This window comes from Mobula hypostoma, chromosome 5 (genome assembly GCF_963921235.1).
Source record: "Mobula hypostoma chromosome 5, sMobHyp1.1, whole genome shotgun sequence".
Lineage (NCBI taxonomy): Eukaryota > Metazoa > Chordata > Chondrichthyes > Myliobatiformes > Myliobatidae > Mobula > Mobula hypostoma.
In genome coordinates, this window is record NC_086101.1 from 143,543,493 (window position 1) to 143,565,913 (window position 22,421).

At 41.8% G+C, this 22,421-nt stretch overlaps 1 protein-coding gene across 3 annotated transcripts in view; it reads left to right on the plus strand.

Annotated features, from left to right (window-relative positions):
* The window catches only part of frem1a (Fras1 related extracellular matrix 1a), a 183,276-nt gene extending 169,283 nt beyond the window's left edge, over positions 1-13,993 (plus strand). For all 3 annotated transcript variants that reach the window (XM_063049123.1, XM_063049122.1, XM_063049124.1), the window contains 4 exons: positions 1,741-1,872; positions 3,635-3,750; positions 4,503-4,588; positions 12,173-13,993. In XM_063049123.1, the coding sequence (XP_062905193.1) occupies positions 1,741-1,872; positions 3,635-3,750; positions 4,503-4,588; positions 12,173-12,372 (534 nt within the window). In that variant the 3' untranslated portion in view covers positions 12,373-13,993. The remainder of the gene's footprint in view (positions 1-1,740; positions 1,873-3,634; positions 3,751-4,502; positions 4,589-12,172) is intronic.
* The last annotated feature ends 8,428 nt before the right edge of the window (positions 13,994-22,421 follow it).

Sequence of the window (22,421 nt, forward strand, 5' to 3'; positions counted from 1 at the left end):
GCCCTCCTACTCTGCCACATGTTGGGGTTACACAACATTCTGAGAGAGAGGGAGAACTGCCAGAGCTCAAGGCCTGAAACATATGTAGGTAGAGATGCTGCAAAGGGATTTTAGGCACAGGCACGGTAATAGTGTATCCCAGAATACTCCTAGCTTTGAAATAAACACATTTGAGCTCATCAGTCCCACCATGCCTGTCCCTTGCTGTCCTAACTTCACTCTTTCTTGTCATACCATCCTTCTTGCCTTCTCCCCTATCACCCGTTGTCCTGCTGCGGTTTCCACCCCCACCACCTTGATTTAAATCCTTTCAAGTATCACTAGCAAACCTTTCAGCGAGGGTATTGATTCACCTCCAGTTCATGTGCAATCTGGCTTGTTTGTACAAATCCCATCTGTCCAATGATCCATAAATCTGAAGCACCAGCTGCTTAGCCACATATTGAACTGCACTACTTCTCACCTCATTAACACATGGCGTGGGTAGTAATCCTAAAACTACAGCTCCACAAATCGTACTTTTTAACTTTCTACCTCCTGCCTAAAATCCCTTTGCAGGACCTCATCCCTGCTCTTGCCTATGTTTCAGACCATGACCACTGGCTGCTCTCACTCCCTTCTCAGAATGTTGTTTACCCCCAGCATATGGCAGGGAGTGGGAGGGCAAATGGCTGAAGAAAACCCCTCACTTTTATGCCCTCTATGAACTCGCTGCACTTTTTGCTAGTAATGAGGGACCAGGCTTACGGCCAAAAATTATCAAATGCGCCGCCTCGGTGCAATTTTGCATGATGTCCTGCAATTGTGCTACTCTTTCCATGGAGAAAAGTGTCATCACAAATGCTTGTTGTAGACTTGAGAGACTCCACCATACATTTTACAAGCCTGCAAAGTGTGGCTGGGATACCTGCTAGTATAACACATGTTAAGTGCTTTCTCTCCAGCATTATTCTGTATAGGGCCCTTATCTGCCTCATCAAGGCCCTTGCAATTTACTTGTTTCCCTGCACTGTACCTGCTCTTTGACTGTAACATTATATTCTGCATTCTGGTTTCCTTTTGTACTACTTACATATGGACCGATCTGTCTGGAAGGCAAGCGAATCATGCTTTTTACTGTGCCTTGGTACATGACAATATTAAACATATTTCCAATTACCAATTAAAGACATGTGAGTAACCTGCTGAAAACTTAACTATTGTATCCAAATCCACATACGTACGACTGTCTGAGTAAATGCATGATTGTTGTTAATCCCGCCGCAGTGACCCTCCGAATGAGTGAACACCTTCTGGAGAACGTGGAGTTATCGTGCTACAGTGTGATCTGTGGGTTAGCTAAAGACAGTGAGAAACTGATGATAGGAATTTGCACTGTTAATGTAAGGATGGTTAAGTCTACATAGCTCTTTTGCATATTTGAAAACATCAAGGACTTAAAAACTATATGCAATACAGTTGAATGTGGCCAAGTTCTGTCACTTGTTGCTTGACACCATCTTTGACTCTTGCAGTGCAAACCAATTCCAGCATTATCCAGTTTTTATTCGATGCAGTTATGCAACTTACGCAACAGAATTTCCAGCATGCAAAGAAAATAATTGTTGAGTGTCCCAGTTTTCTCTGTGTTACATCTTACAACCAGGAAGTCATTGCTCGTTATCAACAATCTTCCAACTCAATTTCTGAAATATCTTTCCCTTTCTTAACAACTGAAAGTAATAGTGCGGCTCTTTTCAGGACTATTCTACCATTGCTTTTGGAAAGCGGTGCACTCCAGCCTTCAAAGGCCTCCTGTATTATGATGAAAGTGAGCAGAAAATGATTCGATGTGATGGAGTTTCATGGAAGTCTTGGAACCCAACATATGAGGTATGATGGGGACTTGAAGTGCTCTTTTAAAAATAATACCACCAGGAAGAGACAAAATTGGATTTAACTTTAGCCTATATATGAGTTCCTGTTAAGAAAATGGTTCTAAGATCCACACTCTGGTTGTTCTGTAGAACAAAAATTGGTGATTTATGTATATACCTTTCCTGGGATATTGCTGTTTCTTAAAATCATTTGAGCAGGCATCTGTTCACATTTCCACAAATTGTCTGGAACTCAGACTGTCACTAAATCAAACATGTTCCTATAAGCTTACAAAGGGCTTTGAGCTGGTGCAAAGAAGATTTTTTTTCTTTTATTAATATGGTATTTTTATGTGCAACTATTAGTGTATTTTATATATTAAGTTCAATTCCAAGCAGAACCTTTAACTTTACTCTCTTCTCCATGTCTTACCATATCATTACTCACCTGGAAAAGCAGCACTGAATCGCTGGAGTCCATTACATCAGTGTTGATTAATGGAGAAAACTGAAGTGAAGTCTTCATAATTTTTATAATTTGGGTAATCAAACTGAGCATTTTTCTTGAGAGCTTCTAAGAGAATTTTATAACCACAAATAGTAAATAGATTAATACTTTTGTTGCCAAAATCTGCATTCAGGTTGATGCACATTTTAAAAATCAGGAGTGAATTATTCCCAGAATTTCTGATAGTCCATTCAGTTGTGTAATAATTGGTGGGGTTGAAACTCAAGGTTTGCTTTCTGTCTGTGAAGTGGAGTAGTTGCAATGTGAAGTTAGGTCTGAGTTCACGTTAGGAACAACAACAACTACCAGCAGACATTCAAGTCGGAGTTTAATCTGACAGTAATATTATTGATTGCATGCAATGTGACTGATTTCACAATTAATTTTGCTGTTATTGGTCCTATCACGAGTGTCACTAGTTCTCCCTGTTTTTTACACCCATTTTGCAGTGACTTTAATATTTCATACGGGAACAATCAGATTTTCACTTGCACAGGTACATGGATAGGGAAGGTTTAAAGAGGGATATCAGCCCAATACCGGTAAACGGAACAGCTTAGATGTGGGGCTTGATTGGCATGGATTGGTTAACCTGAAGGACCTGCTTCCATGCTGTATAATTCCACGGGATTTTGAGCTCTCACTCATCTCAATCACAAAGGTGTTCTCATCCTTTTCCCCAAAGGCCAGAAAATGTATCCAAACTCACACCAAACTGAAAGAGTTATCTTTTGAAAAGCTAGTTTTTATTTGACTATTAGCTTTGAGATAATGTTGGTCCCCTTGAGGGAATAGGTCCTCTCTCATTCTCTTCACTTTGTCTTCCAAGACCCCTACTTTTATGTCAGGAAATCTATGTTACCCGTCCCTCTCATGCTACGCTATCTCCGTGTAGCTGCTGAAGCCTCTGAAATCTTTTCCGTTTACCGCATTCACCTTTAAATGATGCACGTATGACTCAATTAGTGCTATTTAGTTTGATTGGTGGTAGCTTGCTTACAAGTTATCATTCCTCTGAATGTGCACTACAGTTCCAGCAGTGTAATCAGTATGTACTAGGTTTTACTGCACATTACAAACCACCTTTCCAGCTTTATCCAGTTTAGTTCCCCCAACTTCGTGCAGTCAATGTTTCAGTTAAGAATTATATTGCAAATTTGCAATAGATTTGAAATATAAGGAACAAGTTTGACAGAGTGATATTAGAATACAAGGTGTGGAACCTTCATTTACAATAAGTTGAGTATTTAAGAGCAATCTTTACTTTCAGGAGCGAGATGCCAAACAGTGTCCCTTTGGTTGGACTTTGCACAACAATCACTGCTACTATCTGAACACCAGGCACAAGGCAACCTGGACTGCAGCAGCTCGAGCTTGCAAGGAGATGTGAGACAATGTGTTACCTTGACTAATTGATTTAAATTTAGTTGCAATAGCTTAAGAACATGTAACATAGGAGTGAAATTAGGCCGTTCAGTCTATTTTGTCTACTCTATCATTCAATCATGGCTAATTTATATTCCCTTTCAGACTCTCTCTCCTGGTTACTCCTGTAACCTTCAATACCCTTACTAATCAAGAGGCCATCATCCTCCACTTTAAATATACCCAATGACTTGGTTTCCACAACCATCTGTGGCAATGAATTTCACAGATTCAGCACTCTCTGTCTAAAGAAATTTCTCCTCATCTCTGTTATAAAAGGATATTGTTCTATTGTAAGGCTATGCCCTCTGGTCCAACACTCTCCCACTATTGGAAACTTCCTCCCTATGTCCAGTCTATCTCAGCCCTTCAATGTTTGGTAGACATCTTAATAATAATATTCAAGAGATAATAGTACCAGCTAGAATTATTCATACAAGTCTGTCAATAATCTTTTACTCACTGCCTGCAACTCCTCCTGACAGTTATCTGGGAAATGTGGTCCACTTCATGTCAGAAACACCTTGTATTTGTTAAGCAATGACTACAGTGTTTGCATGAAAATATATTTTATCTTTCCAAGTGTCTCCTGCAATAGCAATGGAAGACATTGCAAATGAACACAGCAGCAAAAAGTCATCTCATTAAATAAAAATTTAAAGCATAGTTAATATCCACTTTGAATCCGAGTCTTAAAGTCCTACTTTGAACAGGCACCGTGGCAACCTTGTGAGTGTCATCTCCAAACGGGACATGGAGTGGTTGTGGGATTTCAGTGGAAGACGACCTTTTTGGATTGGTATGTAAACACCTTGCCTTGTTCTGTTGTTACTGTTTGGTTGATAGCATGTGCTAATTTTCTAAATTCCTGAGTCCATACAGTATTTCCTCTTCAGCAGCTGAGATAAGATTGTACCTGAAACAGTCTATTGGGCTCTAATGCTGGAGTATCTGAGCCACAATGAGAGCTCGGTGGTTACACATATTTTCAGGCAAGCCTCTACCTGTAACCTCTGCCTTAATTAGTTAAAATAAAATAATTAATGGAGCAAGAGAGAGTTCTAGGGAAACAATGATATGATGGCCAATGAGACAACATTGATATTTTTCCTAATATTATATAACTCTAATTTTCAATTTTGATAATAATTAACCCCGAAATTTCCACAGGGATTCTTCTTCGCTGCCCCTGAAGTTACAACAATCTCGACGAGTAACATGGTACTGTGCTTGCTTTGATAGGCCACCAGGTTTCCATCCAGCAACACAGCATATACAGAGCTACGTCAATTGTGCTCTTCATTGCCCTGATATTTATGGAGAGGAGGGAAGGTGTGAGTAGAATCAAAAGCAGATGAGGAAGTGGAGTCACACAAACGTCCTGCTGATTTAGCAGTAGGAGCTCATCATCATCATTACCTTGTTCTACTTTGCAGTTCCAGTTACCACAATTGGATAAGCTGGACAAAATTTGAGGAATGCTGGGATAGCACTCAGAATCAGGAGAAAAGCCAACGAAAGCTCAGGGTTAAGGATGCGAACGAGTTACCATCGTGATCATGAGAAGCGAGCTGACTGGAGATTGACCTCAAGTAAGGTCGAGCATGACCTTGAATGAAGAGGATGGGCTGAACACAGATTGGGGTGTGGAAAGCATGGACTATAATAGGGCATTGGTTAGCTAAGATGATAGGAGGAAAACGAGGGATGGAACAGGGGGTTAGGGATCATGGATAAGGAGTATGTATTGGGTAGGGAGAGGCAGGAAGCAAGCTAAAAACTTCACAGGAGAGCCAGATGGCAGCACTGCTGTTGCTCCTGGCCCTCAAGGAGTAGTTTGCTGCTGGATTGCCTTAGGCCCGGGAATCCAACGTGCCAGCTGTTCAGTTCAGAACTAACAACGTGATTAAATTAAATATTTTTAAATGCATGTCCTATCTCTCCAAGAGTTAAATGATGCACTGCCTGCTGATATAAAAATGGCATTGGATTGGGATAGCATTTACTCTTTTTTGGGGGTTTAATCCATATCCTAGCTATTTAGGAGTGTTAATAGTCAGCACCAGGTGTCTCCCTGTCCAATCATTGCTGTGAAATGTCATTATACCCCATTAGGCATCTGTGACAGCATCATGCACATTGCATTTTTGTATAAGGTTTCCATTTAACTTTATAGTAGGTCATTGCTCCAGCAGAAGGCAAATTAACTCTCTTTTGTGAGAATAATGACATGGTAATATAAAATTCTAGAAGCAGTTTATAAACTATTTATCTAGTTGACACTAATAGCCTACTTAATACTCACTCCTGTGTTTTATTTAATCTTCACAACTATTCAATAATTAACTGTCCTACTTAACCATCAATTATCTGCACAACACCCATAAAATGCTGGAGGAACTCAGGAGGTCAGGCAGCATCCATAGAAATGAATAAACAGTTGGCGTTTCAGGCCGAGACCCTTCCTCAGGACTGGAAAGGCAGGGAGAAGATGCCAGAATAAAAAGGTGAGTGGAGGGGAAGGAGAACTAGCAGGAAGGTAATAGGTGAAACCAGGGGTCTGGTAACAGTCAAGGGCTGAAAAGGAAGGAATCTGACAGGAGAAGGGAGTGGACCATGGGAGAAGGGGAGGAAGGAGGGGCTCCAGATGGAGGTGATAGGTGGGTGAAGAGAAGAGTTAAGTGGGAAATAGAAGAGGGAAGTGGGAGGGGAAAAAATTACCAGAAGGAGAAATCAATATTCATGCCATCAGGGTGAAGGTTATCTAGATGGAAAATGAGGTGTTACTCCTCCACCTCGAGAGTGGCCTCATTGTGGTAGAAGAGGGGGCCGTGGACGGACATATCAGAACAGGAATGGGGATAGGAATTGATTCCACTTTTGCCAGATGGAATGGAGGTGCTTAACAAAGCGGTCCCCCAATTTACATCGGGTTTTGCCAATGTAGAAGAGGCTGCATCAGGAGTACCAGGTACAACAGATGACCCCAAGGTTGCCTCACCTGGCAGGACTGTTTGGGGCCACAAATGGAGGTAAGGGAGGAGGTGAAAGGGCAGGTGTAGGATTTTTGTCACTTGCAGGGTTATTTGCCACAAGGGAGGTTAGTGGGGAGAGACAAATGGACAAGGGAATCATGAAGGGAGTGACCCCTGCAGAAAGTGGAGAGTTGGCAGAGGTGGTGGTCAGGGTGAGGTAAGGAGTGTTTGGTGGTAGGATCCTGATGAACATTCCAGATGTTGCAGAGAATGATGTGTTGGATGCAGAAGGTCATGAGGTAGTAGGTGAGGACAAGAGGAACTCTATCCTTGTTAATGCGGTGGAAAGATGAGGGGAGTGTGGATGTCCATGTGGGTGAGGCTAGCATCATTATTGGAGGAAGGGTAACCTCATATATTGAAGAAGAAGGACTTCTCTGATGTCCTGAAAAGGAAAGTCTCATCCTGGAACACATGCAGTGGAGTTAAAAAAACTGAGAGAAGGAAACAGCATTTTTTACAGGAGACCATATACAGATTGTCTCCAGAAATGGAGACCGAGAGAGAGGAGAGAAATGTAAAAAAATTGAGCAAGTGAATTCAAGTGCAGAGTGGTAGTTGGAAGCAAAGTTGGTGAAATAGAGAAGCTCAGCATGGGTGCATGAATCGGTACCAATGTAGATGTCAATGTGCCACAGGAAGAGTTGGGGAGCATTACCAGAGAAGGCTTGGAACATGGACTGTTCCTCATAGCCAATGAAAAGGCAGGCAAAACTGGGGCCCATGCATGTGCCCTTGGTTACCTCTTGAAGGTGGGAGGAGAAGAAGGAGAAATTTTTGAGGATGAGGAAAGGGACTGGACTGAACGAGAAAGGGACCAATATCCTGGCGGGCAGGTTTGCTAGAGCTGTTGGGGAGGGTTTAAACTAGTTTGGCAGGTGGATGGGAATCAGAATGTGAGTGCAGAGATTAGGGTAGGAGGACATGGGCATGATGCTATGTGTTCTGAGTTGGTGAGGAAGGACAAGCAGGAGACAAAACAAAAATGCAGCCAGTTAGAGGGGTTGAAATGTGTCTATTTCAACACTAGGAGTATTAGGAATAAAGGGGATGGGGTTGGCTGGTGGCGCAACGACATCGGCGCTGGACTGGAGAGCGGAGGTTCCCGGGTTCAAAACCAGTAGGGTCCACCCCCGAGTATGCTTTCTATCCGTGCTGGGTTGAGTGTCGAGATCGCAACTCGACCTCATAAAATAAAGGGAAAAATACTCCGAAAATGTCTGTGTGAGGAGTGGTGTGTCACACAGTCTCTCTCGCTCCGCACCTTGTAAAAAGCCATGAAAAAGACATCATTACAGACGCATGCATGCATGCGCACACAGACGTGCATGCACGCACACGGAGACACACACGCACAGACTCGCATGCACACAGGCACACACCCCAAAAAAAGGAATAAAGGGGATGAACTTAGAGCATGGATCAGTATGTGGAACTACGATGTTGTGGCCATTACTGAAACTTGGCTGGAGGAAGGGCAGGATTGGCTGATGCAAGTACTGGGGTTTAGGTGTTTCAAAAGGAATAGGATGGGAGGTAGAAAAGGGGGGTGCTAGTAGCATCACTGGTCAGGGTTAGTATCATGGCTATAGAAAGGGAGGACGCTGCAGAGGGAGTGTCCACTGAGTTAGTGTGGGTGGAAGTCAGAAATAGGAAGGGATCAATCACTGTGCTGGGAGTAGTCTATAGGCCCCCAAATAGCCCTCGGGACAATGAGGAGCAGATAAGCAGGCAGATTTTAGAATGGTGCAGGAAATACAGGGTTGTAGTTATGGGTGATTTCAACTTTCCTCATATCGCCTGGCACCTCCTGACTGCAAGGGGGATAGATGGGGCTGAATTTGTCAGGTGTGTTCAAGGAGGATTCCTGACACAGTATGTGGACCGGCCGACGAGAGGAGAGGCCATACTGGATCTAGTTCTGGGTAATGAACCTGGTCAGGTGGCAGACCTCTTGGCAGGGGAGCATTTTGGTGAGAGGGACCACAACTCCCTTAGCTTCAGCATAGCTATGGAAAAGGATAAAAACAGACAAAATGGGAAAGTGCTTAACTGGGGAAGGGCTAACTATGAAGGGATGAGGCAGGAACTAGCGAGAGTAAATTGGAAACAGATGTTCAAGGGTGAAAGCACAGAAGTCATGAGGAGGAAGTTTGGGGACCACTCGTGCTGGGTTCAGGATAGGTTTGTCCCACTGAGACAAGGGAAAAAATGGTAGGAAAAGGGAACTGTGGCTGACGAAACACGTGAGGTAACTTGTCAAGAGGAAAAAGGAAGCATATGTTAGATATAGGAAGCAGGAGGGGCTCATGAGAAATATAGGGTAGCCAGGAAGGAGCTTACGAAAGGACTTGGGGGGCATGAGAAGGCCTTGGCATGTAGAATTAAGGAGAACCCCAAGACGTTCTATACATATGTGAAGAACAGAAGGATGACAAGAATGAAGGTGGGGCCGCTAAAGGATAAAGAAGGCAATATGTGCCTGGAGGCAGAGGAGGTTGGGGAGGTCCTAAATGAGTACGTTGCTTCAGCATTCACAAGTGAAAAGGACCTTGATCAGGGTGAGGTCCAAATAGAACAGGCCTGTGTGCTGGACAATGTGGAGATTAAGGAAGAAGAAGTGTTGGATCTTCTGAAAAACATCAAGATTGATAAGTCCCCAGGGCCGGCCGTTATATACCCCAGGTTACTGTGGGAAGTGAGATTGCTGGAGCAGTAGCTATGATCTTTGAATCCTCTTTGGCTGCAGGGGAGGTGCTGGAGGATTGGAGAATGGCAAATGTAGTTCCCTTGTTTGAAAAAGATAATAGGGAGAATTCTGGGAACTACAGACCGGTGAGTCTTACGTTGGTGGTCTGCAAACTATTGGAAAGGATTCTTAAGGATAAGATCTACGAGCATTTGGAGAAGTACAGTCTACTCAAGGATAGTCAACATGGCTTTGAGAAGGGAAGGTCGTGCCTCATGAGCCTAATTGAGTTTTCTGAAGAGGTAACAAAAGAAATTGATGAGGGTAGGGCGGTAGATGTGGTCTACATGGATTTTAGCAAGGCATTTGACAAGGTCCCCCACGAGAGACTCTTCCAGAAAGTCATGAGGCATGGAATCAGTGGAACCTTGGCTGTTTGAATTAAAAATTGGCTTATACAGGAGGAAAGCAGAGGGTAGTAATGGAAGGGAAGTATTCTGCCTGGAGGTCGGTGACTAATGGAGTGCCGCAAGGATCTGTCCTGGGACCCCTGCTCTTTGTGATTTTTATAAATGACTTGGATGAAGAGGCCGAAGGATGGGTGAGTAAGTTTGCAGATGACACGAAGATTGGAGGAGTTGTGGATGGAGCTGTAGGTTGTCGAAGGTTACAAGAGGATATAGACAGGATGCAGAGTTGGGCAGAAAAGTGGCAGATGGAGTTCAATCCGGGTAAGTGTGAGATGATGCATTTTGGAAGGACAAACCAGAAGGCTCAGTACAGGTTAATGGGTGGTTACTTAAGAGTTTGGATGAACAGAGGGACCTTGGGGTTCAAATCCATACATTCCTCAAGGTCACTGCACAGGTTGATAGGATAGTTAAGAAGGCCTATGGGATGCTAGGCTTCATTAATAGGGGGATTGAGTTCAAGAGTTGAGAGGTCATGTTGCAACTCTACAAATCTCTGGTGAGACCACACTTATAGAACTGTGTTCAGTTCTGGTCACCTCATTATAGGAAGGATGTGGAAGCTATGGAGAGGGTGCAGAGGAGATTTACCAGGATGTTGCCTAGATTGGAAAACAAGTCTTATGAGGCAAAATTAACAGAGCTGGGACTTTTCTCTTTGGAGCATAGAAGGGTGAGAGGGGACTTGATAGAGGTCTACAAGATAATGAGAAGCATAGATAGGGTGGATAGCCAGTACCTGTTTCCCAGGGCACGAATAGCAAACACCAGAGGGTATATGTACAAAGTTAAGGGAGGGAAGTTTAGGGGAGATATCAGGGGTAAGTTTTTTACACAGAGGGTTGTGGGTGCCTGGAATGACTTGCGAGGGATGGTGGTGGAGGCTACAACATTAGAGGTATTTAAGAGCTTCTTGGACAGGCACATGGATGAAAGAAAAATAGAGGGTTACGGGGTATTGTGGGAGTACTTTTATTTTAGGAATGTATGGGCCAGCACAACATCGAGGGCTGAAGGGCCTGTACTATGCTGTAGTATTCTAGTGTCTAGTGAGGACCAGTTCTGGCCATATAGAGGAGGGTGGTGGTGGAAGGGAACTGATTGTGTCTTTTGTTGAGAAAGATGTGAGACCTTTCAGTTCTTCTTGATTGGCAGACATTAATCTGACACTAATTTTCTCTCAGACATCATTAACTCAGCACCAACGGTCTTTATTAGCATACTCTGCACTGTCATTTTACTGGATTCACAGTTAAATGGTTTTGAGCAATCCTTATAACATCCTCTTTCTTCAGCAGTCTTGTTGAATACTCCCAATTCAGTCAACCATATATTTTATCTGACTTATAGAATGAACAATGTCATGACAAATTTAGGTTCTATTATTTCTGTTTTAACTGCTTCCTTATGTCATACAAAGAGCCGCCCAGTCAATTTTCTTGCAAAAAATGTATTTCAGAAAACACTGATAAAAAAAATTCAATGACATTCAATGTGGTTGTAATGTATCCTTCAACATAAACATTTCTCTCCGTATGTATATGCATGTGTTTCCATATTGTGATCCTGTTGTACGGGAGACTCGGGTTGTAAGAAAATACAAGACCAGTCCACTATTTCAATAATATTGTGGACAAATTTCCATCCCACTTTACTATAATGATCCATATCCCTTGATTTCTTTAATATCCAGAATTCTATTAATTTATTTTTCAGTCCTTAAATATTGACATTTTCTCTTCCCATAGAATCTGTCTGACTTGCTGAGTTTTTCCAGCACTTCCTGTTTTTGCTTCAGATTTCCAGCATCTGCAGTTTTTTTCTAATCTTCAGTTCACATGAATAATGTAAAAATGTTACAGCATATAAGGAGGTAATCTAACTCCTTGCCAGGTTTTCTGCCTCGAGGTATATACATTGTGGCTGACAAATTGCAGAAGGTAGACTGCTGCAAAAGGAGATTGTTGCAAGTCCCACCATGCGCCTCAGACTTTTTATTTTACATAAATGTCTGGCTTTGGTCATTGTCATAGTGTGTCAAAATCCTTTTTACATTCCTATAAATCCATATATAAATGTAAATATTTTTTAATTCTACGTTTATTGTTTATGCATTGAATAGAAGTTATTTGACTAGTATCCGTGCAATTTGCATCCACTGAATGAATTAATTTCCTTCAAATTCTCAGGCCTCAGTGACAGAATCAGGCCAGGCAAATGGGATTGGGCCGGAGGGCAGCAAGTGTTGTTCACAAATTGGAAGCGAGGTTCCCCTCCTACATTGAGGAAGAAAGGAAAGAACTGTGTCCTGGTGAAGAGAAGAGGAAAGTGGCAGGTGAAAAATTGCAAGCGTGGCAAGCCACATTACTACGTATGCTCCATTCATTAATATTCATGTTGAGGTCAACATGAACACATTGTAATCCTGGAGTATTTATTTACTAAACTTGCAAGTGCACCAATATACAGCATGTATATTTCTAACCACCATTCACTGACTATGTCATGGATCTTTGAGTGAAATTGTGTTAGTACAGAACTGCAATCAGATTATTCATTACTAATTGTCTTGTATATTGTATTATACAATATACCTCCCCGCAATAATTAGCATTCTGAAGAGCTACAATGCTAATTGTGACATTTAGCGACGGATTGCACTTGGCAGTGTTTAAATACATTCTCATTTAGAGAAGAGAAATGTCTAAAATATGGAACTATCCAGGACTATTTACTATGCAATGGAGATACATTTGAGTGTGGCAAATATTTGGACAGTTGATCAACAGTTTTAATAGCCCTCATTCAAAAGTGAGGTCTATCCATTCCATAAGGGCCATGAAGCTCAATGCGTTGATGGTGCTTTGACAGGAGTCCATATTTCTCAGTTCAATATCTCAGTACATAGGCTCCAAACTCTGCAGTACCTGGTCACTAGGCTTGGGTGTCAGGCATGAGGGAAGGGTAATGACCAAAATTATCTGTCAATAACATTATCAATGGCAAAAACTATCTATCAACGAACAAAACATTGACATTCCATTGCCATAACTAGATTATCAAGGATATGTTTCTCACAGTCCATCAACATGAAAGGAGACCCACTGGCTTTGCATTCTCCAACCCCCCCCCCCCGTGTTTATACTCACATCTAGAAAACAACTTAATTATTGGTGAAAAAATTACTCATTATTATCACTGAACTTTGCAAACTCTCCTGTTACTAGTCATTGGAGTGTAATCCCATACTCATTGTAAAAGGAACCATTCAAAGGTGTGTATTTTATGCACCACTGGGCGTGTTTATTTCTTTTCTGAGGTGCTTGATCATTTTCTGTGAGAACAGGGACATTTCATGATCGTATTGCTGCAAATTCTGTGATACACTGAGATTAGGTCACATGATCACATTTAATATTCAAATAGTTGATCCATTTCTTAATGATCTTCCAACATTGGGCACCCAAGTGCTGACAGAGATTCCATCCCATCAGAAGCTGGGGTGAAACCAAAAATCTCTTGACATAATCAATGGGACGGCTTTTACAATGAAGGGATATATTGTTTCAAAGCATCTGTTCAGTGTGCCTCTGTTTGTGTGGGTAACTGTCTTCACTCTTCCAAGCAGAATGATTTCAATCTGTATACTTATGGCAAAGCCTCTTGAATTCTGTCAGTATTTTAATATTTCCTTTTTCTGCTATATTTAAATAAAATTATAATGAGCCTTACAACATTTTTCTGTAGTAATGTACTATTTATTTAGAGATGCAGTGCAGAACAGGCTCTTCAGCCCACTGATCCATTCCACCCAGCAACCCACCAATTTAACCCTTGCCTAATCACAGGACAATTCACAATGACTGATAATTCTTCTAACTGGTACATCTTTGGACTGGGAAACTGAGTCTCCCGGAGGAAACCCATGCGCACACAGGAAGAACACACAAACTTTCTTACAAAGGGCCACACACAAAATGCTGGTGGAATGCAGCAGGCCAGACAGCATCCATAGGAAGAAGCACAGTTGATGTTTCGGGCCGAGACACTTCGCCAGGACTGACGAAGGGTCTCGGACTGAAACGTCGACTGTGCTTCTTCCTCTGGATGCTGTCTGGCCGGCAGCATTTTGTGTGTGTTGCTTTGAACTTCCAGCATCTGCAGATTTCCTCGTGTTTGCTTTCTTACAAAGGACGCTGGAATTGAACTCTGAACACTGCTGCCCCGAGCTCTAACAGTGCCATACAAACTGCTACACTACATCTGTGGCAAGAGATTCAAGATTCAAAAAACTTCATCGTCATTCTAACCATACATCAGCTCTGCATGGCAGAATGAGATAGCGTTTCTCAGGGGCAGTGCAATCATAACATAACAAGCGCAACACTAAATAATAATCATAACAATAAATAGTAAAACATAACAGCCACATGTCAGTTAAAATCAGTTATAAGTGTCCAGTGCAAGTTAAAAGTGTCCAAAGCAGAGTCAGGTGGAGCAGCTATTTAGCAGTCTGACTGCCTGTGGGAGGAAGCTGTTTAGTAGCCTTGTGGTTTTAGTTTTGATGCTCCTGTAACGTTTGCCTGATGGGAGAAGAACAAACAGTTCATGGAGAGGGTGTGAGGGGTCTTTAATGATGTACCATGTCTTCTGGAGGCATCGACTCTGAAAGAGATCTTGGACAGAAGGTAGGGAGACCCCAATAACCTTCTCTGCTCCCCTAACCACCCTCTGCAAGGCTTTTTTGTCGACAGCACTGCAACTGGAGTACCAGATTGTGATGCAAAAGGTCAGCACACTCTCAACCATGCCTCTGTAGAATGTAGTTAAGACGTTAGTGGGGAGTGATGCTTGTTTAAGCTTCCTCAGAAAGTGCAATCTCTGCTGGGCCCGTTTCACAATCCCAGTTGTGTTCCTGGACCAGGTGAGATTGTCCGAGGAACACCCCAAGGAACTTGATGTTTTCCACTCTCTCCACTGCGGAGCCACTGAGGCTGAGGGGTGTGTGCTCAAGCTGAGACCGTCTGAAATCAATGATCATCTCCTTGGTTTTGGTGACACTAAGCATCAAGTTGTTATCCCTGCACCAGCTCTCCAGGTGTTACTGAGGTTGACAACAGTAATCATTTATTAGTGGAGATTTAATTTACAGTAACAAAGTCAGCTAGTATTATTTATGGAGGTTCTACATAGTTCACTACCATTAGTTATTGATTTGCCCCAGAATCTGCTGTGTAAGGCATTGAAAATATATTCAGGAGTGGGTAATACATGCTCTGGAGCTTGCTTTGCACTCAATAAATCATGGCTAATCTGTTTTGTCACCTCAACTCAAGCTCAGCTCCCTGTTCAATTGCCATAAGTCACGCTGGTTCAAAATGTTTACAAATGAGTCTACAGATCAATATTTGTTATTATTAATCATCAGATTAAATCTCCGCTACTAAAAATACTTATTGAACTGCAGAGCATACACAAGAGGCCAAATGGCCTACTCCTGCTTTTGTTTCTCACATAGACTGGAAAGAATGCACTTGAATATTAAAGAACATGGAGAAGTCCAGCACCATTTTAGGGCAGGGCTTGTGCTCAGTTTGAAGCCCATTTTAAAAAATCAAAATGGAGATATTGTCACCAATAGCACACTTTTGGTAGGAACGTTGCAGCGAATGAAGGTGATATCACAGCACTGACATCTTTTAGCAATGATCCAAGTACTGCAGCGGAACCTCATACTGTGTAGTGAAATCCGAGGCTACAACATCTCCGAATCCTACTACTCACAAGTGCTTCTAACACAGCAGTCATCAGTTTGTTCTTCAGCAACAAACCACGATTGCATGGGATGGTGGCTGCAGATCTAGGAAACACCCTTTGGCTGACCTGCTAGGTTGAATGTAATTCTCCTGGATGTATTGTCGCTGCTTTTGATGTTTTATGTCAACCCAAGCTGTTGCTCAAACTGTTTAACTAGGCTGTCAATAGCCTTCTGTGACTCACTCTGTACTGCACAGAGGCACTGGCAAAACCCCATCAAGTTCAGGCACAAAGGAAAGGCATTATTGATTCATGTAATTTTAAGCCCATTATTAAGTACAATTGCAAAAGTGGGTTAGATGGTATATTTGTATTGCCTTGCACTACTTTGTTGTCAAAGTGGAATTCAAATAGAGTCAATGCGGAGGGAAGATAATGAAGACTGCTAGTGGTACAGAGGATAATGTTAGCACTCACTACTAACCCATTAAGAGACACTGAGGAAGAAGTGAAGACACTAGGGCCTACAGATGCTAGAATCTAGACTAACATGGAATCTGCAGGAGAAACTCAAATGGTCAAGCAGCATTTATAAGAGGAAGGGAATTATTGAAGTTTCAGGTCCTGAATGTGTGGTTTTAACCTGAAACAGATCATTTTCTGCCTCCCCCACCCCCACCCCCACCCCCACAGATGCTACTCAACCCACTGAGCTCCTCTAGCAGATTGGTTTTTGCAGACAAAATGCAGGGATTTCAAAGCTTCCTGTTGTAGTTCCTCATCTTATTCCAATTCCTCAGCCTCATGCTTATGCCTCTCAGACCATGGCCTCGGAGCTGATGGGACTACATGCTGCTGAGGGTGTAAAGCATTCTTCATCAACCAATTTCAAACCTCCTTAAGTATTGCAAGACTCTGCCAGAATGGTCTGAGGCTTTCAGTGGAAACCATAGTGACATGTACTGTCATGTTTCTTGGTTAATAATAACTTGTAGGCCTGCTATTTGTAAGTGTATAGGTTCCAAACTGGCATCATAAAGAGATGCATAAATGGATATTCCTTGTCATTCAATTGCCAGTCTTTGAGCTTCCAAATAAAAGTGCACAGAGGAGTGCCACGGAATTAAGTAATCATGAGTATAAAAGTTGGCAAGTCACATTGCAACTGTGTCAAACTTCAGTTCAGCCACACTTGGAGTACTGCATGTAGTTCCTGTCTTCAAATTACAGGAAGGATGTAGAGGCTTTGAGAGGATGCTGAAGGGTTTCATCAGGAAACTGCCTAGATTAGAGAGTGTTAGTTCTCAGAAGAGGTTGGACAATCTTGGATTCTGTTTTCTCTGGTGTCCAAAGTTGTGGAGTCAATTGACATATAAAATCATGAAAGGTAGGGTGGACAGACAGTTCTTCTCAGGCTGGAAATATGAAATACTACAGAGCATAGCTTTAAGATGAGGTTGTGTTAGGTAAGTTTATAGGTCATTTAAATGCAAGTTTTCTTAATATAGAGAGATGTAGGTGCCAGAAACATACTTCCAAGCGAGGTGCTGGAAGCAAATGATAGCAAAGTTTAGATGGGCACATGAATAGGCAGGGAATGGAAGGATATGGGCCATCTACATGCTGATGGGATTAGTTAAATAGGCACAGACATTGTGGGCTGAATGGCCTTCCTGGGGCCTATTGTTCTATGTTCTAAAAGAAAATGTTTTGTCTTGATAACCACTGCTTACTTAATTTCTATCTCCACAATCTCTGCCAAGAAGACACCAGGCAAGTAGCCCCGTCAGACCATTTGAAGAGGGAGTGGAATTAATTATGAATCATAGTCAAAGTCATACTTTATTGATCCCGGGGGAAATTGGCTTTCATTACAGTTGCTCCATAAATAATTAAATAGTAATAAAACCATAAATAATTATGCCAGGAAATAAGTCCAGGACCAGCCTATTGGCTCAGGGTGTCTGACCCTCCAAGGGAGGAGTTGTAAAGTTTGATGGCCACAGGCAGGAATGACTTCCTATGACGCTCTGTGCTGCATCTCAGTGGAATGAGTCTCTGGCTGAATGTACTCCTGTGCCCAACCAGTACATTATGTAGTGGATGGGAGACATTGTCCAAGATGGCATGCAACTTGGACAGCATCCTCTTTTCAGACACCACCGTCAGAGAGTCCAGTTCCATCCCCACAACATCACTGGTCTTACGAATGAGTTTGTTGATTCTGTTGGTGTCTGCAACCCTCAGCCTGCTGCCCCAGCACACAACAGCAAACATGATCGCACTGGCCACCACAGACTCATAGAACATCCTCAGCATCGTCCGACAGATGTTAAAGGACCTCAGACTCCTCCGGAAATAGAGACGGCTCTGACCCTTCTTGTAGACAGCCTCAGTGTTCTTTGACCAGTCCAGTTTATTGTCAATTCGCATCCCCAGGTATCTGTAATCCTCCACCATGTCCACACTGACCCCCTGGATGGAAACAGGGGTCACCGGTGCCTTAACATGAATGAGTTGGTGTACAGTTAGTAGGAGCACGGACGGTAGGGGAATATACAATTGTGCCAATCCTTGCTTGCCTCTGGTGAGAACAAAGGAAGCAAACAGGTTTTGTTTAGTATAGATCTCAACAGTCATCCTTCCAAAATCTGTGAGAAACAGTTTATATCTCCAACAGCAATGCAAGATTTATCAAAGAGCTAGATTTGCCTCAGGGTACATAGACATTGTCCAGAATAACAGATGTAACAGCTGGCAGATTTCAGTCAAGCCTTCCATTGTGATCATACCAAGGTTGAGCTCAGAGAATAGTTTACTGATTACATTCAATAGATGTGCTTCTCTTCGCTCCTTTCCCTACCTCCTCCGCTCTCCACTTTTAATTCTCTCTGCCATACACAATTCCGAAGAAGTGGTGTAACTATTGATTCCCTGTGATGTGAAATATGATCTGCTTGCATTGTGGATGTTAGGATGTCAAGATTCATTATTAAGAACTGTGTAAGTGTCCATGCAGTGGAAGTAATTAGTGGGGGCAGAGTTTCCGCTGGATTCCACTTTGATGCAATGTGCTTCAAGACAGCCATACAAACACAAGCAATTGCTAAAATTTAAATACAAGTTAAAATCCAATCAATTACCTTTGATCTTTTACATTGACAATGTGCCCTACCCATGTAACTGCCATATCCTAAATGAATTAATCAGCGTGGCTCTTAAAATTGACATGTATTTATGTAAATGGCAGCAACAGGTTGTTCAAACTGTTCAGTATTCAAAAAATAATTTCCTAGAATTTATCAATGGACTAGTAAAAGCTTCAGTGTAGATCTTATCAACTTAATTTCAGTTTTTTAAACTGCATTAAACACAACAGCCATGTTGATTTACTTATTGTAATAAGCCCACTTACTTTACTAAACTCTCACCTCTTTAATATATCAAAGAATATCTTTTAAAGTTCTTAGTAAATTTATTGTCAAAGTATGTATATGTCACCATATACTATCTTGAGATTCACTCTCTTGCAAACATTTACAGGAAAATAAAGATATAAAATAGAATTTATGTAAAACTATAAATAACAGACTGACAAGCAGACAATGATTGAAAGAAGACAAATTGAGAAAATAATTAAAGTAAATAAATAATACTGTGTTGTAAAATTCTTCAAAGTGAGTCTATATATTGTGGAGTCAGTTCAGCATTGAGTTGAGTGAAGTTATCAACAATGGCTCTGGAGCCAGATGTTTGTAGAGTAATAACTATTCCTGAACCTTGTGCTATGGCTGTAGGGAAAGCTCCTGTACCTCTTGCTCAATGGTAGTAGTGAAAAGAGAGCATGGCCTGGAGATGGGTGTCCTTGATGATGAATACTGCTTTACGAGGCAGCATCCTTGTAAATGAGCTGAATGACGGGAAAGGCTTCGACTGTGATTGACTGGGGTGTATCCACCCTGTTTTTAGATTTTTCCATGTCAGGGAATGGTGTATCCATATGAGGATTTCCTTACTCTGCAAGAATGGGTCAGACACCCTGAGCCAATAGGATGGTCCTGGACTTATTTCCATCTGGCATAGTTTGGATATTGTTGTTTGATTGTGGTTTTTGTATTGCGGCTGTAACGAAACCCAATTTCCCTCGGGATCAATAAAGTATATCTGTCTATCTATCTATCTATTTAAAATTCTAGATTTAAGATTGTTTATTGTCATTCTTCAGTACACAAGTGTAAATGCGAATGAAATTATTACTCTGGATCCAAAAAAAACACAATAAATACAAATATAAAAACAATCTATAAAACACAATATCCAAGTAAATGCTTGAGTGTGACTGTATGTATATAAGGTTAGCTTATATATATAGACTGATTGTAAGTGGTACTAGGTGCAATGTTATCTGTAGATAAGGTTCCACAAGATGCCTGATTGGGCAGGTTTATTGATGATTTTAGATTAATAATTATGCAAATGACCTTGAGTAGAGACTTGAAAAATAGACCTAATCCTGTGGCTGCATTGAAAGTGAAACCTCAGCACTTAACAGCTCTCCGTGAAATTGTCATACATTAGCAAGTGCCTGATTTAAAACTGAAATCCCAAAGTTACCATTTGTGGGCAAATACACTTCCTTCGATCGCACCGTTTGCAGCCATCTTCAACCATCAAGTGGAATCACTTACTGAAGGTTTTTGTGAAGTACTTCCACTATAAAATGTGGCAATTTGTTCTGTTACAGTAAGCCTAAGTGAGATTTCCTGGATAAAATGGTGCATGTATGCTCTTGGGTGCACTGTATGAATAGATCCTGACTTTGAGATTGTTCTGGGCTAAAAGGAATAGAATATTTTTCTAAAGGAGGGTTTCAGAACTGGAAATAGTTCAGATATGACCTCAGCTGAACTTGTCCATGCTGACCAAAATCTGGTCTAAGCTGGTACCATTTGGCCCATAACCCTCTGAACATTTGAGAGCAAACACAAGCTGCTGGGGGAGCTCAGCAGGTTAGGCAGCATCTGTGGAGGAAAATGGGTTGTCAACATTTCATATTGAGATTCTACAACTAAAGCCAAGACATTGACTGTCTGGTTCCCTCCACTAATGCTGTCTTTATCTGCTGAGTTTGACCAGCAACTCAGTTGTTGCTTGTGTCTCTGTATTTATGGAGGGCAGGGTTAATGGCTCTGGATCTAACCCACCAAACGGGAGGATTGGTTTACCTGCAAACAAGAGAAAATCTGCGGATGCTGGAAATCCGAGCAACACACACAGAATGCTGGAGGAACTCAGCACACCATGCAGCATCTCTGGAAAAAATTACAGTCAGCGTTTCAGCCCAAAATACTGACTGTACTTTTTTCCAGAGATGCTGCCCGGCTTGTTGAGTTCCTCCAGCATTTTATGTGTGATTAGTTTACCTCTTTAGTTTGTCCTGCCACTTTCCAGAGCAATTATGCATGGTTGAATCTGCCAATAGCAACGCCTCCACTAGAAGAAACCTAGGAGCATATAAGCAGTGCTGTCACAGAAAAGTACACACATCAAGGTGCCACTTATATTTGTGCTAAGCATGGTCACCACATAGCAAATTCTTTGTCCCATGCTGAGAAGGGGAAGGATGTAGAAAATAAATATGAGCAAGAACTATAGTGTAGTTCACGGTTCCCTATAAGCTGCATGGGTGAGCAGCCTTACAGTTTCACTCCACGTGCCGATGGTAATAAACCTGATTCTGATAATCAAAGTATCTTATTCTAACTACACCAATGTTCCCTCTAATTTTTTTTAACAGCTGTGAGGACCAACCATTGCTCTCTGGAAACTGAAATGCTCTCTTTGTACACAGTTATCACACAGCTAGAATTTTCTTTTATTTAATGTTTTATTAAAGTGCCACACAGTTTTCAGGCTATGCAAAAATTTCCAGTTCAGAGCAATGGTTGGTCCTCACAGCTGTAAAAAAAGAAGGAAGGTTGGTATAGTTAGAATAAGATATTTTGATTATCAGAATCAGAATCAGGTTTATTATCATCGGCATGTGTCGTGAAATTTGTTAAGTTAGCAGCAGCAGTTCAATACAATACATAATATATAAGAAGAAAAAAATAAATAGAAGTAAATAAATAAGTAAATCAATTACAGTATATGTTTATTGAATAGCTTAAAAACCCCTCAAGAACAGAAATAATTCATATTTAAAAAGTGAGGTAGTGTTCCTGGGTTCATTTACAATTGTATCCATTTGGGAATCAGATGGCAGAGGGGAAGAAGCTGTTGCTGAATCACTGAGTGTGTGCCTTCAGGCTTCTATACCTCATCCCTGATGGTAACAATGAGAAAAGGGCATGCCCTGAGTGCTGGAGGTCCTTAATAATGGACGCTGCCTTTCTGAGACACTGCTCCTTGAAGACGTCCTGGGTACTTTGCAGGCTAGTACCCAAGATGGACCCGACCCTCTGCAGCTTCTTTCAGTCCTGTGCATTGGTCCCCCCATATCAGACAGTGATGCAACCTGTCAGAATGCCCTCCATGGTACATCTATGGAAGGTTTTGAGTGTTTTTGTTGACATACCAAATCTCTTCAAACTCCTAATGAAGTATAGTCGTTGTCTTGCCTTCTTTATAGCTGCATTGATATGTTGGGACCAGGTTAGGTCCTCAGAGATCTTGAAACCC